At 41.1% G+C, this 20075-nt stretch overlaps 1 protein-coding gene across 2 annotated transcripts in view; it reads left to right on the forward strand.

Annotated features, from left to right (window-relative positions):
• Gkap1 (G kinase anchoring protein 1) overlaps window positions 1-1721 on the forward strand; it is a 37219-nt gene extending 35498 nt beyond the window's left edge. For both annotated transcript variants that reach the window (XM_059262817.1, XM_059262818.1), the window contains exon 13: window positions 1409-1721. In XM_059262817.1, the coding sequence (XP_059118800.1) occupies window positions 1409-1456 (48 nt within the window). In that variant the 3' untranslated portion in view covers window positions 1457-1721. The remainder of the gene's footprint in view (window positions 1-1408) is intronic.
• Window positions 1722-20075: the final 18354 nt, after the last annotated feature.

The following is a 20075-nucleotide window of genomic DNA, read 5'->3' on the forward strand; positions in this document are numbered from 1 at the left end:
ATATTTTCCATTAATCAATGTGTCAGATATGTTTTTCCATACTTATATATATACATGTAAATCATCAATGTGAAATCATGGTTTAAAAAAAAAGGCTTGAAAGCCATTGGAGGCATAGAAAATATAAAAAGTATTTAATCCGGCCTGGCTGGTGACACATGCCTTTAATCCCAGCACTTGGGAGGCAGAGGCAGGTGTTTCTCTGTGAATTCAAGGCCAGCCTGGTCATAATGAAATGTTGAAAGCAATCCTTGTATGTCTGTTATTTGGGGTTTTTTTGGTTTTGTTTTAATCTCATTGGATTTTCACACTGACAACGTCATAGCCAGTGATACTCATCCAGCTGTGTTATTGGTAATTCTGATCATTGAGAAGCATGCTAAGAATTTTAAGATACGCAATAGTAGGGCCTGAGCATAGTGGCTATTTACCTTAAAGGAATGTTTTCTAAACTTATTTTTATTTTCCTACTAAAAGGAAATAAATCTCTTTTTAAATGTATGTTTATTATACATTTCATTTCCTGCAAAATCAGTACATTTTTCCCCTAAATGAATAAATCTTTTGGAACCTTGCGTGTGATCAGGAGTGAAGAACAGCATTCATGTATTTAAGAGTTTTTGGTTTTTAGTTTAGAAGGTTGATGTATTTAACTTCAAATGGATGCTGTAGGCCCAAAGGGTGAAAGAGATCAGAGAAGCCACTGCCCTTTCACATGAGCCTCGCCTAACGTGTCCCCAGTGCGGCTGAGAAATAGACTTAGTGTATTCTTAAACTTTTAAGTACTTCCTTTTATTTTATGTGTGTCGGTGTTTTGCCCTTCGTCCTAGCCTGAAAATCAAATTTCTAATGCTGAGGAGTTGGGTCAACAGTTAAGAGCACTGACTGTGCTTCCAGAAGACCTAGGTTCAGTTCCCAGCACCCACATGGCAGGCAGCTCACAACCTTCTGTAACTTTAGCTCCATGAGATCCGACAATCTCCTCTGTCCTCCCTGGGAACCAGACACTAAAGTACACGGATGTATATGCAGAAAAACACCCATGTGCAGAAAATACAAATAAATTAAAAATTTTTAAATTCTAATGCTATTTAATAAGAACAAAACTATACATAAATTATAAATTAAATTACCAAAAAAGAAATTAACTGAATTACCAAATTTGCTGATTATATGAGATGAATAAAGTTTGCTTGTTTTGTACTTTTTAAAGTATTTAGGACAAAGTAAACTCTGAAAAATGAGGTATTTGTGATCTTACTTCATTAGCCTAAACAATTACTTTATGTAGTCTTAGTAAAAGTAACTGTGAAAGCAGCCGGGTAGAATACCTAGCTGCACTTTGATTTTGTGTATTTGTAAACTGAAAATGCCCCAAGCTGAAGTAATGTGCTGTTTTTCCTCACAGGGCGGCAGAAAAGGGAAAAGGAACCCTGAGTCTGACCAGTGTAGGTGATTATGGCAGCCTTTGAAGTCAACACACAGATTTTTCAGAATTCTGCAAAAAAATGTGTATATTTAATACTGTGTAACTGCTAGACTGCAGTTTTTGTTGAAGGAACTAAAAGTAACTAGCTCACTCATAGTCTACAATTTTATGTTCTTTTGGCTTAAAGTTAAAAGAAAATATAGAATACCAGCAGAACTTGATTATTGTTTTCTGTCCAAACTTCTTATGACTTTAGTTTTTCATCAGTCAATAAAATTAATTTACTCTTCCACTAATCTGCCTGATCTTTAAAGTCTCCTGAACAGTGTGGTATTGTTATTGCTCAGTTTTCCACACCTTTGTGTGCTGAACCTGACAGGATCGCACCATGAGTAGAAAGAATACGGCTAATGTCCTCAGGTGGTGGTGAGCAAAGAGGAAAAACTAATGCCCACGTGTCTCCAAGAGTCATCACAAGTGTATCACATGTTCCTCAATGTAAATTGAGAAAGCTTACACGAGATGATGCTTACAGAGAGTTTCTCCTATATTTTTGTTGAGAAGCATTCTGGCCGAGGAATAAAATCTGGACTAGAAGATTTGCTGAAATAGCAGCCTGGCCTGGCACAGTCAGAATAGACACAGCAACACTGAAGAGGCTAGGTGAGGGGGGTCAACAAGGGACGCTTGATTGCTGGGAAATTGCTAGAATAATTAACTGCAAATGGGGACTTTTTTCCTTCAATATGTTCAGTGATACACAATTATGATTTATTAAAATTTGTCTTTGTCCTTTGAAGTAGATTGCTGAGTGGCAGAAGCAGTGTGTAATGTTAGAAGTGAATACATGCACACTGAGCTTGGCCTTTTGAGCCAATATTACTGAAAATACTCTGTGTGTGTGTGTGTGTGTGTGTGTGTGTGTGTGTGTGCGCTTCTGTGTGTGTTTTACGTGTGTAAGTGTTTTGCCTGAATGTATGTGTGTGCCTGGCACCCATGGAGGCCAGAAGAGGGGGTCAGATCCCCTGGAACTGGAGTTAGGGATGGCTGTGAACTGCCATGCAAGTTCTGGGAACAGAACCCAGGTCCTCTGCAAGAGCCACAAGTGCTGTTAGCCACTGAGCCAGCTCTCCAGCCCCCAAGATTCCCTTTCTTGGCAGTCTTTCCTTTTTATTTTATTTTTTTAATTTACTGAAGTGGTGTGTGCTGTAGCATGCGTGAAGACGTCAGAGAACACCTGGAGTAACTCTTGTCTCCTTCCACCATCGGGGGCCTGGTTCTCAGATTCGGGGTGCTGAGCTTGAGGGCAAGTGTCCCCGGCCCTGAACCATTCATTGGCTCTATTTCTGAACAGTGTGCCCTTCCCCACTGAACCATCTCACTGGCTCTATTTCTGGACAGTTTTTGAGAAACAAAACAATTTTAACAGAAATGTGATGAGTTGTCATTGCTTATCTCTCTCTGACTTCTTCCATTAGGTTATACGAGCCTTTTAGGAGCTGTGATTATCATTCCCTGTGTGCCCAGTGCTGCTCTGTCATGAGGCATAGAGTAGATGCTGAAGCAGTGTTTGATTGATAAAGAGGTTATTCAGGAGAGAAGGAAAAGAAAAATTAGGATAAAAGAAAAATGATAAACAAAGTATGGTGAAGGAGTAGAAGCCTGAAAAGTTATTTTATGCTAGGTGTCTAGTCCAGGGCCTCACACACACTTAGGTGAGTAGGAAACACTCTGCCGAGTTACACTTGCCACCCAGGTGGCCTTCATTTTGACTAAAGCATGGATGTTTACACAGGATAGTAATTAGAAAGGCAGAGAAGTAGTGTGCAGATAGCCGACGATCCATCTTGAGCTTCAAATTAGGAAATCAACATAATTTGATAAGTGAAGGAAACCCATGAAAAATTTACACAAGAGTCCTATAATCCATGTCCTTTAAGGAAATTGAGTTTAGGACAGGTGTGGTGACACTCACCTTTAATCCCAGAAGTTGAGGGACAGAGACAGGTGGATCTCTGTGAGTTTGAGGCCAGCCTGGTCTACATAGTGAGTTCCAGGATAGCCAGAGATACGTAATAGATCCTGTCTCAAGGGGAAAAAAAATGAATAGTGAAAAAGAAAAAAACTTTGATTCGGAGACAAAAACAAGATCTCAGGCCTAAGTGAGAGTGAACTGATCCTTTAATAAATACTTATAAGCAGACTGGGAGAAAACAGACTTGTGGGCCATTGAGATGGCTCAGCAGGTAAAGGTGCTTGCTGTCACATCTGCTGGCCTGAGTTCAATCCCCAGAGTACACACAGGAGAAAGAGGACACAAAAATAACATACAAAAGTCAGTAGCCTTCCTATCTACCAGTAACAACCTTGCTGAGAAAGAAATCAGGGAAGGGATCTCTTCACAACTTAAGAAAAAACACTTAGAAATAAACCTAACCAAGAATATGAAAGACTGGAAGGACCTCCCATGTTCAGGAACTGGGAATATGAATACTGTGAGAGGCTAAGCTGCCAAAGGCAGCCTGCAGATGCAGTGTGAGCCCATGAAAATGGCAGTGCCGTTCTTCACAAAAGCAAAAAAGCCATCTTCAAATTCGCAAGGAAGCACAAAAGACCCTGGGATAGCCAAAGCAGGCCTGACTCTGCAGGCGTTGTCTTCTTGCTCTACAGTGTAGTTATGAGCATGGTATCAGCAAAACAGACTGATCTGTGGAGTAAAACGGGACCAGACATCAACCCACACAGCTGCAGCCACCTGGTTTTTGAGAAAGATGCTAAAATACACCTTAGAGAAAAGACAGCCTTTTCAACAAACATTGATGGGGAAACTGGATACCCACAGATGGAACAAAACTAGATTCCTACCTCTTACCCCATCTAAAAAATCAACTCCAAATGCTTCAGAAACCTTAATGTAAGTCCTTAAGCTGAAATTGTTACAGGAAAAAAAAAAACACTTCTAGAATCATAGGCAAGGACTTTCTGAACAGTATTTCAATTGTTCAGGAAATAAGACCAACTACTGGCAAATAGGACCTCATGCATTAAATTAGCACAGAAAAGGAAACCACCACGTGGAGAGACAGTTCCTGAATGAGAATATATTTGTTTGTCTGACAGGATTACTATCTAGAACGTTCACAAAATTCAAAACTCTAAAGAAATACAACCACTCAAAAGAAATGGGCTAGTGAACAGTTCTTCAAAGAAATTCAAACAGCCAGGTGAAGACACACAAATACACATAATTAAAAATAATAAAAAGTACTTTAAAGCAAATTAAGCTACATTGAATTTTCATTTACCCCAGCCATTATGGCAGTCATGAAGAAAACAAAATAGAGTGACAAGAGATTCTTCAGTGGACCTTGTGTCTAGGCATTTCTGTGCTCTAGGCGCTTTGTGGTTTCATCACATTGGTTAACAGGTCAAAATACCCTGACTGACAAGACCATAACCCTAGAAGTGGAGCCCATGGCACCACCACGTGAAGGACAAGATCCAGGATAAAGAGGGCACCACCACCCCCAGCAGCTGGAAGATGGCCACACTTTCTGATTACAGCATCCAGAAAGAGTCACCCTGTACCTGGTCCTCCATCGGAGGGATGGCTATTAATTCTTCAGTCTGCATTTCCAGTGGGCAATGACGGCACTACTCTGCACTATAGCCATTTGCCCCAATTTAAGTTTAGAAATTACAAGTTTTGGTAATAGCTGAACCTTTGTTAAAAATGTTAATAGAAGTTTTGTTGCATGGTTAAAAGAGAAAAAACAAAAAACAAAAAAACAAAAAATGAGCAGAACTTGGGGGGAGGAGGAGGGTATAAATAATGTTAATGCAGTACTCATTCTCCAAAAGAAAAATAAATGCTGGTACCATTGTGAACCAGGGGAACTCTTACATGATGCTGGTGGAATGTGAGCAGGTGCAGCCACCATGGGAATGACTATGCAGGCTCCTCAGAAACCTGAAAATAGTCATCTACTATTTTCAGCATCTCACTTGAGAACCAATGTGTCTAATTACAGAACCAACCTAGGTGTCCAACAGCAGAGGAGTGTGAGATATACATGTGTGTTCAGTCACAAAGAAGAATGAAGTTATGTTTTCAGCAAAATGGATGCAACCTGAGATAATCATATAAATTAGACCAGTCTCAGAACGGCAACTATTGTATGTTTCCCTCATCTGTTATTCCTAGATTTTAGATAGATGTATAAAACCATGTATGCATGGCATGAATGTAGAGTGAAAAATGTCTAGAGCAAAGGGGCTTCCAGGAAGACAGACAGAAATGGGAAGATAAGAAGTAAGGTGGGGTATGCTCAAAGTACATTATATAACATTATATAATTGTATGAAAATGTTCTTATTTAATACCAGGCACAATTCATACATACAGTGATAAACTTTAAAGAAAAGGTACAAAAAAGAAAAAAAGAAAAAGCTTAGTTAAACCAAGTGGTGGTGGCACACGCCTTTAATCCCAGCACTTGGGAGGCAGAGGCAGGTGAATCTCTGTGAGTTCGAGGCCAGCCTGGTCTACAAATCGAGTTTCAGAACAGCTAGAGCTGTTACACAGAAAATCCCTGTCTCAGGAAACATAAAAACCAAACAAAAATAGTAAAGGGACTGCTGTCCTCTGTTGGTGTGCACTGTGTGCACTCACCACTCCAACAGTAGTGTAAAATGAAACAATGCACTACTGGTGGAAAGGTAGCCAGCAGCTCGCTGCTCTCCGATGAGATTTGAGACCACAGGAAAGTCCATGGCTTAGCACTGTAAACCTAGTCAAAAATCAGTGGTGGAAGAAATTATAGGCCCTGGGAGGCAACTGAATACCATAGCTTGGCAAATTGACATAGCATTAAGCTGTCTTCTAAATATTTATGCTTATACCCATGGGCAAATGCTACTGTCAGCCTTAATTAGAAAAGTTCTTTCCAGTGACTGGTGGTGAATGCAAAGCCTCAGGGGGGCAAGAGTAAGTGACAGATGCAATCCAGCCCTGGACAACATTTGTACAATCCTCTCTAAGGCTCACGGATCACTGCAGAAGAGTGGGTAAAAAGAGAGAAAAGATAGTGAAGGACTGCGAAGTGTTATCTTCTGGACAAGACTCAAGATGGAGCTGCACAAGAAGTCCCCGCCCTTCACAGCTGAAGTATTGCTACCAGTAGATTCAGGGTGAGGAAGAACCATTGGCTTTTGCATGTGCATCACATCGATGACCAGACAAGTTGTCACACAGATGGCCCTGGTCAAATTACATGGGTCACTACCAGCCAAAGTCAAGAGTGTAGGGAAGGACTTGCTAGTGATGGGGCAGGATGTGGTGGGAGGGGAAGGGATGTTGGGGTGGAAGCCAGATGAAAGAGGATGGAGAGAGAATAATCAGAACACATTACATACATGTGTGAAATTGTCAAATAATTTTTTAAAAGTTGCATTTCCCATTCCAGAAGCCCTGGGTTGCTAAACAAAAATCCCAGTCCTGGATATGAGATACCTCTCTAAGAATTACTGGCCAGGAAGTCCCAAAGAAAGACCTCCTAAAATTATGCAAGTTATGGCCATTGCACCTGCTTGCCCACCAGAACTGGATGGTAAGACATCCCTTTTGTTGACGACAACCACACATCTTGGATACAGAATATAGAGAAGCCATGTTGTAACCAAGCAGGAAGCTTCCTCACTACTGGGAGGCCATCATGGTGCCAGAAGTTGCTGTGTAGGCAGTTTAGGGAGTACGGTGTAGCTAGAGTTTTCCTGCCTGGCCCACAGTCAGGACAAATCTCTGTCACCCGCCAGTCCCACAGCCGCTCAGACCCGACCAAGTAAACACAGAGACTTATATTGCTTACAAACTGTATGGCCATGGCAGGCTTCTTGCTAACTGTTCTTATATCTTAAATTAATCCATTTCTATAAATCTATACCTTGCCATGTGGCTCGTGGGTTACCGGCATCTTCACGTGCTGTTTGTCACGGCAGTGTCTCCTGCCTTCCTGTTCTTTCTTTTCTCCTCTCTGTTAGTCCCGCCTATACTTCCTGCCTAGCCACTGGCCAATCAGTGTTTTATTTATTGACCAATCAGAGCAATTTGACATACAGACCATCCCACAGCAGTACAGGAAGTCAGAAATGGTATTTCTTAGCTTCGGACCTTGCAAACTACAATATCAAGTTGCCAGGTGAGGGATGCTCACTGAAATAAGAGTGGCACAACTGTTGTGAGGCAACAAATTCGTTTTGATGGGCGCTGAGGCCCATTTCATAGGAGGGAATTCATGCCTAGTACTGCAGATCTTGTCAAAGACCCAGAGCCCATGAGCACTTTTATTTTGCTAAATGGATATGTTGTCAAACCTTCTGACTGGTACAGTCCTCGGTTTTGACCAAAGAAGCTTTTGCAGTGAATAGCAGTTAATGCAGAATCATGACTGGTCAAGATATTAAGACAAGTGATTGCTGTGTGCTCGACCTTAAGTGGGATGCCCATCTCACACCTCCCCACACCAGGGCTCAGGGAACACTGAAGAAGCAAAATGAGAAGGGGCGTAAGAGCCAGATGATGAGGATCAGGGCCATGAAAGGATGTCTTATCTAATGGCAATCACAGGTTGCTTGGGGAGAAGAATTCATTGCCTCGTGATGTAGCCCTTGGTGAGTTACCCATGTTCCAGTGGATAGCCCTAAATCCATGCCATTGCAAGTGACACTGGTCTGACCCATGGGTCACAATGCAAAAGCTAAGACATGAAAGTGGAATGGGGACTTGAAGCAGAAAGTGCAGCCAAAAGGAGGAGGGGGGAGGGTTATGACTGGGTTGTATTATGAACATGTACAAAGTTGTCACAGACAAAATTGATTTTTATAAGTGATGTTTGCATTAATTAAATTTATCTTTCTCCTCCCTGTCCTTTTGACTTTTCTCCCTGAAGCAAAGCTGTTTGTTTGGTGGGACCCTCACTTGACAGTTTCCCTGTGTCTTTGGGCCTCACTCGAAGGGTTCAGCTTAGTTGAAGCTTTACGGAAATTCTGAGCTACTGAGGCAGTTCAGTATCCATGCTGACACACAGAATCAGAAATATCCACCATTATACTTATGAACAGGAGTTAGGGTTTACCTATTATCTCTAACCAATTGTGATATTTTTATGTCAGTTTGACCCAGCTGGAGTCATTTTGTAAGAGGGAACTTCGATTGAGAAAAATGTTCATTGTGGGTGGTGCCACCCCTGTACTGGTGGTTCTGGGTGCTATAAGAAAGCAGACTGAGAAGCCATGAGGAGCAAGCCAGTAAGCAGTGTTCTTCCATGACCTGATGCATAAATCTAATTAAACTTATCAATAAAAACCAGGAGTCAGGTATCAGGGTAAAACCTAAAAGATCAGAGAAGCAGGCGAGTAGCCACAGTCACTTCCTACCTCTGTGGTTTCTGTGACCAAAAGGGCCTAGATCCTCTCTCTGCACAGACCTCCAGACCTTTATAATTAACTAGAGGCTAGCTCTGCCCTCTGAATCATTTTGGAGCCTACTAGGTTTCCTAGTGGCTGTACCCAGCAGGACTACATAAGAGGTTGATTGGACCACAGGCCTGTTTGTAAGGTGTTTGTAAGGGTCTACACCTGGCAAGGGGGAGGTTGTTTGCTCCTCTCCTTGGCATTGTTATAAATAGGCCTTTGAAATAAAGGTCTGGGCTGGTGGATAAGGTTCCAGGCCCACCCAAGTCTATCCTACATTTCTCTCTGCTGTGGATATCGTTCTGTATAAATAAAACACTGATTGGCCAGTGGCCAGGCAGGAAGTATAGGCGGGACAAGGAGAGAGGAGAATTCTGGGAACCAGAAGGCTGAGGGAGACACTGCCAGCCACTGCCATGACAAGCAGCATGTGAAGATGCCGGTAAGCCACGAGCCACTTGGCAAGGTATAGATTTATGGAAATAGATTAATTTAAGCTATAAGAACAGTTAGCAAGAAGCCTGCCACGGCCGTACAGTTTGTAAGCAATATAAGTCTCTGTGTTTACTTGGTTGGGTCTGAGCAGCTGTAGGACTGGAGGGTGACAGAGATTTGTCCTGACTGTGGGCAAGGCAGGAAAACTCTAGCTACATATGGCACCCAACGTGGGGCAAGAGTTTCCACCTAAAACCTGAGTAAAAAGATTCTAAAACAGAGCTAAAAACAGTTCCTAGTTGTCTCTTTCAAGTTAGCGGCAGCCTGTGTGTTTGAACTACTATGGTGGGTTTTTGGCGTTTGTGCTTGACCTGCAGTATGGTGGGAATGAGGCCTCTGCAAGTGGCACATTAAGCTGCGTGGTGGATTTAGCCTTTGATAGTACAAAACAAAAAAAGAGGTTTCTGGGCTACATGCTGCTTTGATAGAAACATAGACCTACTATTTCTGAGAGTTGATGGCTCCCAGAGCTGGCAGAAAACGTACCACCGCCATGTTGGGAAGCTGAAGTGGGCAGAGCCAGCAGCCACAGCACTGTTTCAGTCTTAGAATGCTACAGTTTAAAGCAGTAGGTTCAAGGTAATATAAAAAATAAGCCACATAAAGATGGCTACCACACAGAGAATCTGGATTATGTTCTCTTTGATATTCGTAACTGAAGAAAAACACTTGATTGTAAAAGCTGTTGAATTATGCCAAAATGTATATTTTAAAGGTACCTTGACTTCAAAATTTGGATGTAAGGATATGTTACCTTGGAAGGGAGGCTCTGCTTTTGTTTCCACAGAAAGCAAGAGGCTATGGATTTGTTCCAGATTAAGATACATCAGGTTTGACCAGCCAAGACCCCCTGAAAGGTCTCTGATGACACCAAGGCCCAGATGATCCAACATCCAAAACTGTTTCAAGGCAACTGGCTCAGACGATACACCCTCATGGACTACTCCATAATCCTAAAATTTTTTTGTGTCCCCATAAGATACAGCACCCCCCTCCAGCAGGAAGTAGTAAGAAAAGCTACGCCCAAATTCCCAAATTATATGTAATTTTACTATGTTAAGGTTAAAACCTTCCTTTTTGAAAAAAAAGAAAAGGGAAGTGCTGTGGATATTGTTCTGTATAAATAAAACACTGATTGGCCAGTGGCCAGGCAGGAAGTATAGGCGGGACAAGGAGAGAGGAGAATTCTGGGAACCAGAAGGCTGAGGGAGACACTGCCAGCCACTGCCATGACAAGCAGCATGTGAAGATGCCGGTAAGCCACGAGCCACTTGGCAAGGTATAGATTTATGGAAATAGATTAATTTAAGCTATAAGAACAGTTAGCAAGAAGCCTGCCACGGCCGTACCGTTTATAAGCAGTATAAGTCTCTGTGTTTACTTGGTTGGGTCTGAGTAGCTGTGGGACTGGTGGGTGACAGAGATTTGTCCTGACTGTGGGCAAGGCAGGAAAACTCTAGCTACATCTCTCTTTTCTTTATTTCTACCTAAGTCTCTTATCCCTCATTCTTCAAGAGTCCCTGGGGTAAATAAATGTGGGAGCTGGTCCCCCACAGACTCCAAGCAAGCTTTATTTGTCAGAACACAAACAAAATATCACACAACAGTGGCCTCTGCCTCAGTTCCTGCCTCCAGGTGTCTTCTCTGCTTGACTTTGTGCCTTTACAGTGATGGATTGTAATGTGGAGCTGTAAGATGACATAAACCCTTTCCTCTACATGTTGCTTTTGGTCACAGTGTTTTATTGCAGCAGTAGAAATCCTAACTAAGGTACCAGTTGCCATCTTCATGAAACTTCCTGTATTTGTTCTCACCCTTGGGCTATTACCAGTGGGCTAGCTGGACTTGGCATGCTAAAGACTAGTAGATTGAAAATGGTTTTGTGACTGAATTGTGAAAAGGAATCATAGCTGCCGACCCAACCACAGTTCAATACATGTTTATGATAAGGGCCAGTTCTCCTGTTGTAGAATATTCCTTCACACTGTGTGAAGATATGTCACTGTGATTAGTTTAATAAAAAGCTAAATTGCCAATAGCTAGGCAGGATTTTCAGGGCAGGGAGAATGCTGGGAAGAAGGCAGAGTCACCAGCTAGATACAGAGCAAGCAGGATGGGCAATACACAGATGAGGTAATAAAGCCACGAGACAGAAAGTAAATTAATAGAAATGGGTTAATTTAAGCTATAAGAGCTAGTTAGAAACAAGCCTAAGCTATCAGCTGAGCTTTCATAATGAATAATAAGTCTCCATGTGGTTATTTGGGAGCTGGCAAGTGGGACAGAGAAAGACTCACTACAACAGGCATCTAATGTGGGGACACGTATTTCCACATAAGACCTAAGAACGCTTAAAAAAGATTCCAGACACACAAAAATGGAGCCAAATGCAGCTTCCTAGTCCTATAGTCTCTCATTTGGGTGTTAGTCAGAGATGCATCTCCAGGCCATCACTGCGGGTTTGAGCTGCCAGCATGCCATGAGCTAAGCTGCACAGTGATTTAAGTTTGCTCATGCAGATAAAAGTAAAGCAAATACAGACTAAAAAAAAAAAACAAAAAACCTCTAAACAGGTTACAGTGTGTTTAACAAAGTATGTAGGCTTTAAAAAAAGAAAAGAAAAAGGACATATACAGTCATAAAAATAGTTTTAAAATAATATAGTCTTTAAAGACAGAATTAAAGGAGCTGGAAAGATGGCTCAGTTATTAAGAGCCCTGGCTGTTCTTCCACAGATTCTGAGTTCATTTCCCAGCAACTACCTGGTAGCTCACAGCTATCTATAATGGAATCTGATGCCCTCTACTGGCATTCAGTTGTACATGCAAACAGAGCATTCATATAAATACAGAAGTAAAATAATAAAGAAAAAAAAAGAAATAAGCCACATAAGGATGGAAAATATTATAACATAGGGAGTTTGGACCATATATGGTACTTTGTTAATTTTGAATTAACAGCTGCTGAGAGACATGGGATGGTGAAAGGGACTGCTGAATTAAACCAACCTATATATTTTTAATATGTCTTAACTTCAAAATGGAAGTCAATAAGTTACATTGGGGAAGAGATTATGCTTTTGTTTCCACAGAAAACAAAAGGCTGTGGATTCATTCAAGGTTGATAGAGATCAGATTTGATCAGGGAAGACACCCTTAAAGTCCTGGCTACACCAAAACTGTACAATGGAAAAAAGAAAGCCATCTTCAACAAATGGTGCTGGAATAACTGGATGTCAACATGCAGAAGACTGCAAATAAATCCATATCTGTCACCATGCACAAAACTCAAGTCCAAGTGGATCAAAGACCTCAACATAAATCCAGCTACACTGAAGAGAAAAATAGGAAGTAGCCAACAACATATTGGCACAGGAGATCAGTTCCTAAATATAACACCAGTAGCACAGACACTGAAAGCAACAATCAATAAATGGAACCTCCTGAAACTGAGAAGCTTCTGTAAGGCAAAGGACACAGTAAATAAGACAAAACAACAGCCTACAGAATGAGACAAGATCTCCACATCTGACAGAGGGCTATTTCCAAAATATATAAAGAACTCAAAAACTAGACAGCAAAATACCAATCCAATTAAAAAATGGGCTATAGATCTAAACAGAGAATTCTCAACAGAAGAATCTCAAATGGCCAAGAGACATTTTTAGTCATCAAGGAAATGCAAATCAAAATTACTGTGAGATACCATCTTAACACCTGTCAGAATGGCTAAGATAAAAAACACTGATGACAGCTTATGTGGGAGAGGATGTGGAGCAAGGTGAACACTCCACTGTTGGTGGTAGTGTAAACTTGTACAGCCACTTTGGAAATCAGTATGGTGACTTCTCAGAAAATTTGGGAATCAATCTACCTCAAGACCCAATGATATCACTCTTGGGCATATACCCAAGGGATGCTCAATCATAACACAAGGACACTTGCTCAACTATGTTCAATAGCAGCATTATTTGTAATAGCCAGAACCTGGAAACAACCTAGATGCCCCTCAACTGAAGAATGGATAAAGAAAATGTGGTACATATACACAATGGAGTATTACTCAGATGTAAAAAACAATGACCTCATGAAATTTACAGGCAAATGGATAGAACTAGAATATCATTCTAAGTGAGGTAACCCAGACCCAGAAAGACAAGCAAGGCATTTACTCACTCATAAGTGGATACTAGATGTAAAGCAAAGGATAAATCAGACTACATACAACCCACAGCTCCAAAGAAGCCAGGAAACAAGGAGGACCTTAAGAGTGATATGCATGGATTGCCTTGGGAAGGGGTAATAGATGAGGTCTCCATGAGTAAACTGAGGAGGGGGGTCAATACAGGGGAGGGGATGGGGTGGAAACATAAGGGAACAGGATGGTCAAGCTGGGGGAGGGACAGAGTGGAAGAACAATGAAAGAGATATATTGATAGAGGGAGATATTATGGGGTAAGGGAGAAACCTGGTGCTAAGGAAATTCCCAGGATTTCACAAAGATGACCCCAGATTAATACTATTCGCAATAGTGGAGAGGGTGCCTGAACTGGCCTACCCCAGTAATCAGACTGGTGAATACCTTGACTGTCATCATAGAACCTTCATCTAGTACCAAGCTCATAGGAACTCATGACCTTTAGACCAACAGCTGTGGAACCTGCATGGGACTGGACTAGACCCTCTGCATATGGGAGACAGTTGTATAGCTTGGTCTGTTTTAGGGGCCCTTGGCAGTGGGATCAGGATCTATCCCTGGTGCATGGCATGGCTTTCTGGAGCCCATTACCTATAACTCAGCCTTGATGCAGGGGGAAGGGGCTTGGACCTCCTCAACTGAATGTACCAGGTTTGCTGACTCCCCATGGGAGGCTTTACCCTTTTGGAGGAGGGGATGGAGGGTGGACTGGGGGGGGAGGCTGGGAGAGCAGGAGGAGAGATGAGAGGGAGATCTGTGGTTGGTATGTAAAATGAATAAAAAAATTTCTTAAAAAAATTAAAATCACACACACACACACACACACACACACACACACACACACACACACACGAATCCTGGCTACAGACATAAAGAAATAAACCTAGAAAACTATAATGCAGATGATGTGTAGCTGAATTTTTCTGTGTCCCACCCAGTCTGCAGCCGCTCAGACCCAAGTAAACATACAGAAGCTTATATTAATTAAAACTGCTTGGCCATTACCTCAGACCTACTACTGACTAGCCCTTACACTTAAACTCAGCTCATTTCTGTTCATCTATATGTCGCCACATGCTCTGTGGCTTTACCTGTGTGCCATTACATGCTGCTCCCTGAACGGTGGGCTGGCATCTCCTGACTCAACCTTCCTCTTCCCAAGAATTCTCCTTGTCTGCTTATCCTGCCTATACTTCCTGCCTGGCTACTGGCCAATCAGCATTTTATTTATTAACCAATCAGAGCAACAAATTCACAGCATACAGAGTGATATCCACAGCAGTGATGTATATTTTACCTGCTCAAACGTAAAACAAAAAATTATCTTTGGCTGGCTTATGTACAATGCATAGTCCATACTTGTGTTAATGCAGATATGTATGTTACCTTTCAAAGTTTATGTGTTTTCAGAGTAAGGGGACCAGACACCAATAAAAATGAGTGGTCAGGGTGATCCAGGCTCTCAGAGAGCCTCTGTTGCCTCAGAGATCTGCATCAAGAACATTTCAAGGTTGCTGGCTGAGATGGTCCAGCCTCACAGATTATTTTAGCCAGGACTTGACCATTATCCTAATTTTCTCAGGGTCCTCCAAAGATGCCAGTGCCTCCAAACAACAGAAAACAGTCTAGGGAACACAGTGTCCACATTCTCAATAAATGGGGTAGGTGGATTTTGGTCATTCAGTGGGCTATGGATGTTTGTCATTGTTTAGGGGGCTTGGTTACAAATTGTTATTGGTCATGATTAGAAAAAAACTGAACAAAGGAGATTCAGGGATCTCTTTCTGAAGAGAAAAAGGGAAGATATAGCATAAAAATAATGAGATAAAAGGGTGGATTGTTGAGTCTACTTTTGAACAACCACTAGTCTCAAATATTTTACATTGATATGGATTTTTATATATCAATACAAATTTAATGTTATTTTTGTTAGAAAACACTGCACATATGTTTCTACTCTTATTGAAGGTATTGTACCAATGCAACTCATTTAACAATGTAATGTAAATTTCTAGTCCTTGAAAGTTATTATTACAAACTATTTAGGATAATAAAGAAATGCAGGTTAGTAGTTAGTCACCTATAATAAACTTATCATGTTAAGTATGTTTTCAAGGTCAAACAGAGATATGTTTTAGATAGATAGGTGATCTTCAATGCTTCAGAGACCTACAGAATATGGCATTTAAGATGTTTTAATAATGTAAGGCTTTTGATGACAAAAAAACACATCTGCTCCTGGCAGCACCAATCTACTTCAGAGAAGATGATGGACAACAAAGAAACTCCATATGGAGTTTGCTTTCTTTGTGGCAAAAGCTAGCCATGTGGGCAAGAAAGTGCCCTTGCCTCAACTGCTGACAGTTGCTGTAAAAACTGGACAGTAAGGACACAAAAGACAAGGTAGGACAGTCCTTTAAAATTCCCGCTTTACAGAAAAGTCTGTCAGATATTTTAGACCTGTAGGCTGAAGATGGATGCTGCAATGTTGCAGAGGAAACTTGGGCGGCTGTCCAGGCAGCCAGCTGTTTCTGTCATTTCTATAGTTTTGGAGGTTGCTTTCTTTACACTTCCTTTTTACTCAAGTTATATTTTATCCTTCTTGGGTCTCTGATGGCAATTGAAGACTAGATAGTTATAGTTTTACAGTTCTCTATGTTACCAAATTCAAAAAAGAAACTTACATAAGTGATATAAAGTTTATAAGGTTGAAAAACATAAAAATTTAAGTTGTTTATTTAAAAAATATTAAGGGGGGGCTGGAGAAATGGCTTAGAGGTTAAGTGCACCGACTGATCTTCCAGAGGTCCTGAGTTCAATTCCCAGCACACATGGTGGCTCACAACCATCTGTAATGAGATCTGGCACCCTGTTCTGTATACATAATAAATAAATAAATCTTAAAAAATATTTTAAGGTCTAAAAAGATATTTTTTAGGATGCTAATACAATTTATGATAAAAATGGTTTAGGTATAAAACTTTGGACTAAGACAGGATAGATAATGGAATATTTTCTCTAAATTTGCCAAATGCAAATGGACTGGACATTGTAAATTTAATTATCACCTGATAATTGTTCTTATTGTATATAGTTTTACTGTGTTAGAGTTAAAGTCTTTCCTTTTTATTTAGACAAAAAGGGGAAAATGTTGTGGAATATTCCTTTACACTGTGTGAAGATATGTTACTGTGATTGGTTTGATAAAAAGCTAAATAGCCAATAAGTAGACAGAGAGGATGCTGGGAAAAAGAAGGTGGAGTTGCCAGCCACATGCAGAGCAAGCAGGATGAGAAATACAGAGATGAAGTAATAAAGCCATGAGGCAGAAAGTAAATTAATAGAAATGGGTTAATTTAAGTAATAAGAGCTAGTTAGAATAAAGCCTAAGCTATTGGCTGACCTTTCATAATGAATAATAAGCTCCATGTGGTTATTTGGGAGCTGGCAGGCAGGACAGAGAAAGACTCACTACATTCTCTGATGAATTTGAGTGGTGTGTCAAGCTGCTGATGCACCATCAACAGACAAAATTGATGCCTGTGTACATTAATGTGCTAGGCCCAATAACCATCCATCATCACAGACTGAACATAGAGTTATCAGTGTATCTGCTGCACTGGCTGTCATACAGACCATATTGTGGTTCCTGATGAAAGCTCACACATCTATCTCAGTGAAGGGGATCATGTCCTTAGTGTATTGATTACCAGAGGTCTCTGGCAGTCCCTCAGAGATAAAGGTGGTTTCTTTTCTGGTTGATATTTGTTCAGTTTATGGTATTTCTAGTCCACCCCAATCAGTTGATTTTTAACCACATAGTTACATGGTTGTGGCTCTTAACACTAATGTGTCTTTTTTTTTTTTAACTTTGTGAGCTTTTCACAGTCTGACAGTTGGAGCATCTTTCATTGCAAAGGTCACTCCCCAGAGTGTCAGTGGTCAAGGTACTTAGTGGTCTTCTGTACTCCCCAACAATCATTGGCATGTGGTATTGTTCAGTATTGGAAGATATATTGTTGAGTCCAGCCTGACCTTTGGACAGTTCTTGGTATATGAGAGTGTGGATTGAGAAATAATAGATATAAAAAATAGAGATGTAGATGTGAAAGAAAAGGACAGAGACACAGAATAGCATCAGGAGGGCTCTGGGGTCAACACCACGTCACCCTGAGTTTATTTTTCACAGCCTCTTTATACCCAAAGCAAGTGGGGCAAAAGACCTCCCCCTTTCAAGGACATCATGGTTCAAAGTACAAACAAGTGTAAACACCTCCTTAGTACTCAAGACACTGGGTAACCACACCTTTGGCAAAACATTCTGTTATGCAGACTTGTGGGGGTAAAACAAGCTCGGACCTTGAGTCAAGATGGAATAAGACCTCACTATGGAGTTTCTGTGGGGCTCCACAATATATCAAAATCATCTCAGATCAAAACCACCTCACATTCTATCTTCATCATTTTTTAGTTCACACACTTCGGTACTAGATATTTTAGTCACTAAATATGGCTGTCCTCAGAAAAGAATAACCTCTTCCTGACCATTTCCTAGAAGATAATGATAAGGACAAAAAAGATGGCATAGGAAGCTTGTAGATTTACTTTGAAAATCCAGAACTGCTGGGTGTGGAAGTTTGAATGTAATTGGCCCCCATAAGCTCATAGGGATTAGCACTGTTAGGAGGTGTGGTTGATATATTGTATATCCCAATAAACTTATGTGGGGATCAGAGAACAGAATAGCCACACAACACCTACTTGTTTTAAATAGAATAAGAAATGAAATTTTTTGCTGAATTTGTCAAATGTTAATGGACTGGACATTGTTAATGTTTATAATGGAGTTTTTTGTCTGAATCTGTCAAATGTGAATGGACTAGACATTGTTAATGTAATCTTGACTGTATACATTGTATATAAAATATATTGTATATATTTTTTCTTATATTTGTTATAACTTTTTTATTTTAAACAAAAAAGGGGAAATGTGATTGATATATTGTGTACCTCAATAAACTTATCTGGGGATCAGTGCTGTGGGATGGTCTGTATGTCAAGTGTGTTGCTGATTGGCCAGTAAATAAATCACTGATTGGCCATTGGCTAGGCAGGAAGTATAGGCGGGACAAAGAGAAGAATTCTGGGAAGTGGAAGGCTGAGAGGGAGACACTGCCAGCTGCCACCATGACAAGCCGCATGTGAAGATGCCGGTAAGCCATGAGCCATGTGGCAAGGTATAGATTAATAGAAATGGATTAATTTAAGCTGTAAGAACAGTTAGCAAGAAGCCTGCCACGGCCATACAGTTTGTAACCAATATAAGTCTCTGTTTTTACTTGGTTGGGTCTGAATGGCTGTGGGACTGGCGGGTGACAGAGATTTGTCCTGAGGTGGGCCAGGCAGGAAAACTCTAGCTACAGATCAGAGAGCAGAATAACCACAATATTAAACATAGAGGTTAGGCAGTGATAGCACATGCCTTTAATCTTAGCATTCCAGAGGCAGAGATCCATCCAGATCTCTGTGATTTCAAAGCCACACTGGAAATAGCCAGGCATGTTGACTCATGCCTTTAATCCCAGGAAGTGATGGTAGAAAGCAGAAAGGTGTAGCTGGAGAATTTCTCTCCAGCTCCTGCCAATCCCCGCCAGTCCCGAAGCCCACTTATAAAATAAACACACAGACTCTTACATTATTTAAACTGCTTGGCCATTAGCTCAGGCCTATCATTGTCTAGCTCTTACTCTTATATTTAGCCCATTTTTATTAATCTATACTTTGCCACGTGGCTCGTGGCTTACCGGTACCTTACATCTTTCTTGTCCTGGCCGCAGCTCCAGGCAGTCTCCCCTTTCCTTCCTGTTCCCTCAATTCTCCTTTCTGTTAGTCCCGCCTATACTTCCTTTCTGGCTATTGGCCAATCAGTGTTTTATTTATTAAAACATTGGCCATACAGAACATCCCACAGCAGAAAGGTATATAAGGTGTGAGGACTAGGAACTAGACCCTTTTTTAAGCTTTTAGTTTTTAGGCAGCAGTTCAGCTGAGATCCATTCAGGTGAGGACTCAGAGGCTTCCAGTTTGAGGAAACAAGATCAGCTGAGGAATTGGTGAGGTGAGGTTAGCTGTGGATTGTTCTGTTTCTCTGATCTTTCAGTGTTCACCCCAGTATCTGGCTCTCATGCTTTTATTAATAAGACCCTTTAAGATTTGTGCTACAAGGAGGTGTGGCTTTGTTGGAGCAGGTATGGCCTTGTTGGAGGAAGTATGTCACTGTGGGGGGAGGGGCTTTGAAGTCTCATATATGCCCAAGCCATGCCCAGTGCCTCAGTCTATTTCCTGTTGCCTGCAAGTCAACATGTAGCAGCTCTGTCTCCAGCACCAGGTCTGCTTGCACACTGCCATGCTCCCTGCCATGATGATAATGGACTGAATCTCTGAAAATGTAAGCTGCCACCTCAATTAACTGTTTTCCTTTATA

This window comes from Peromyscus eremicus, chromosome 5 (assembly GCF_949786415.1).
Source record: "Peromyscus eremicus chromosome 5, PerEre_H2_v1, whole genome shotgun sequence".
Classification (NCBI taxonomy): Eukaryota; Metazoa; Chordata; class Mammalia; order Rodentia; family Cricetidae; genus Peromyscus; species Peromyscus eremicus.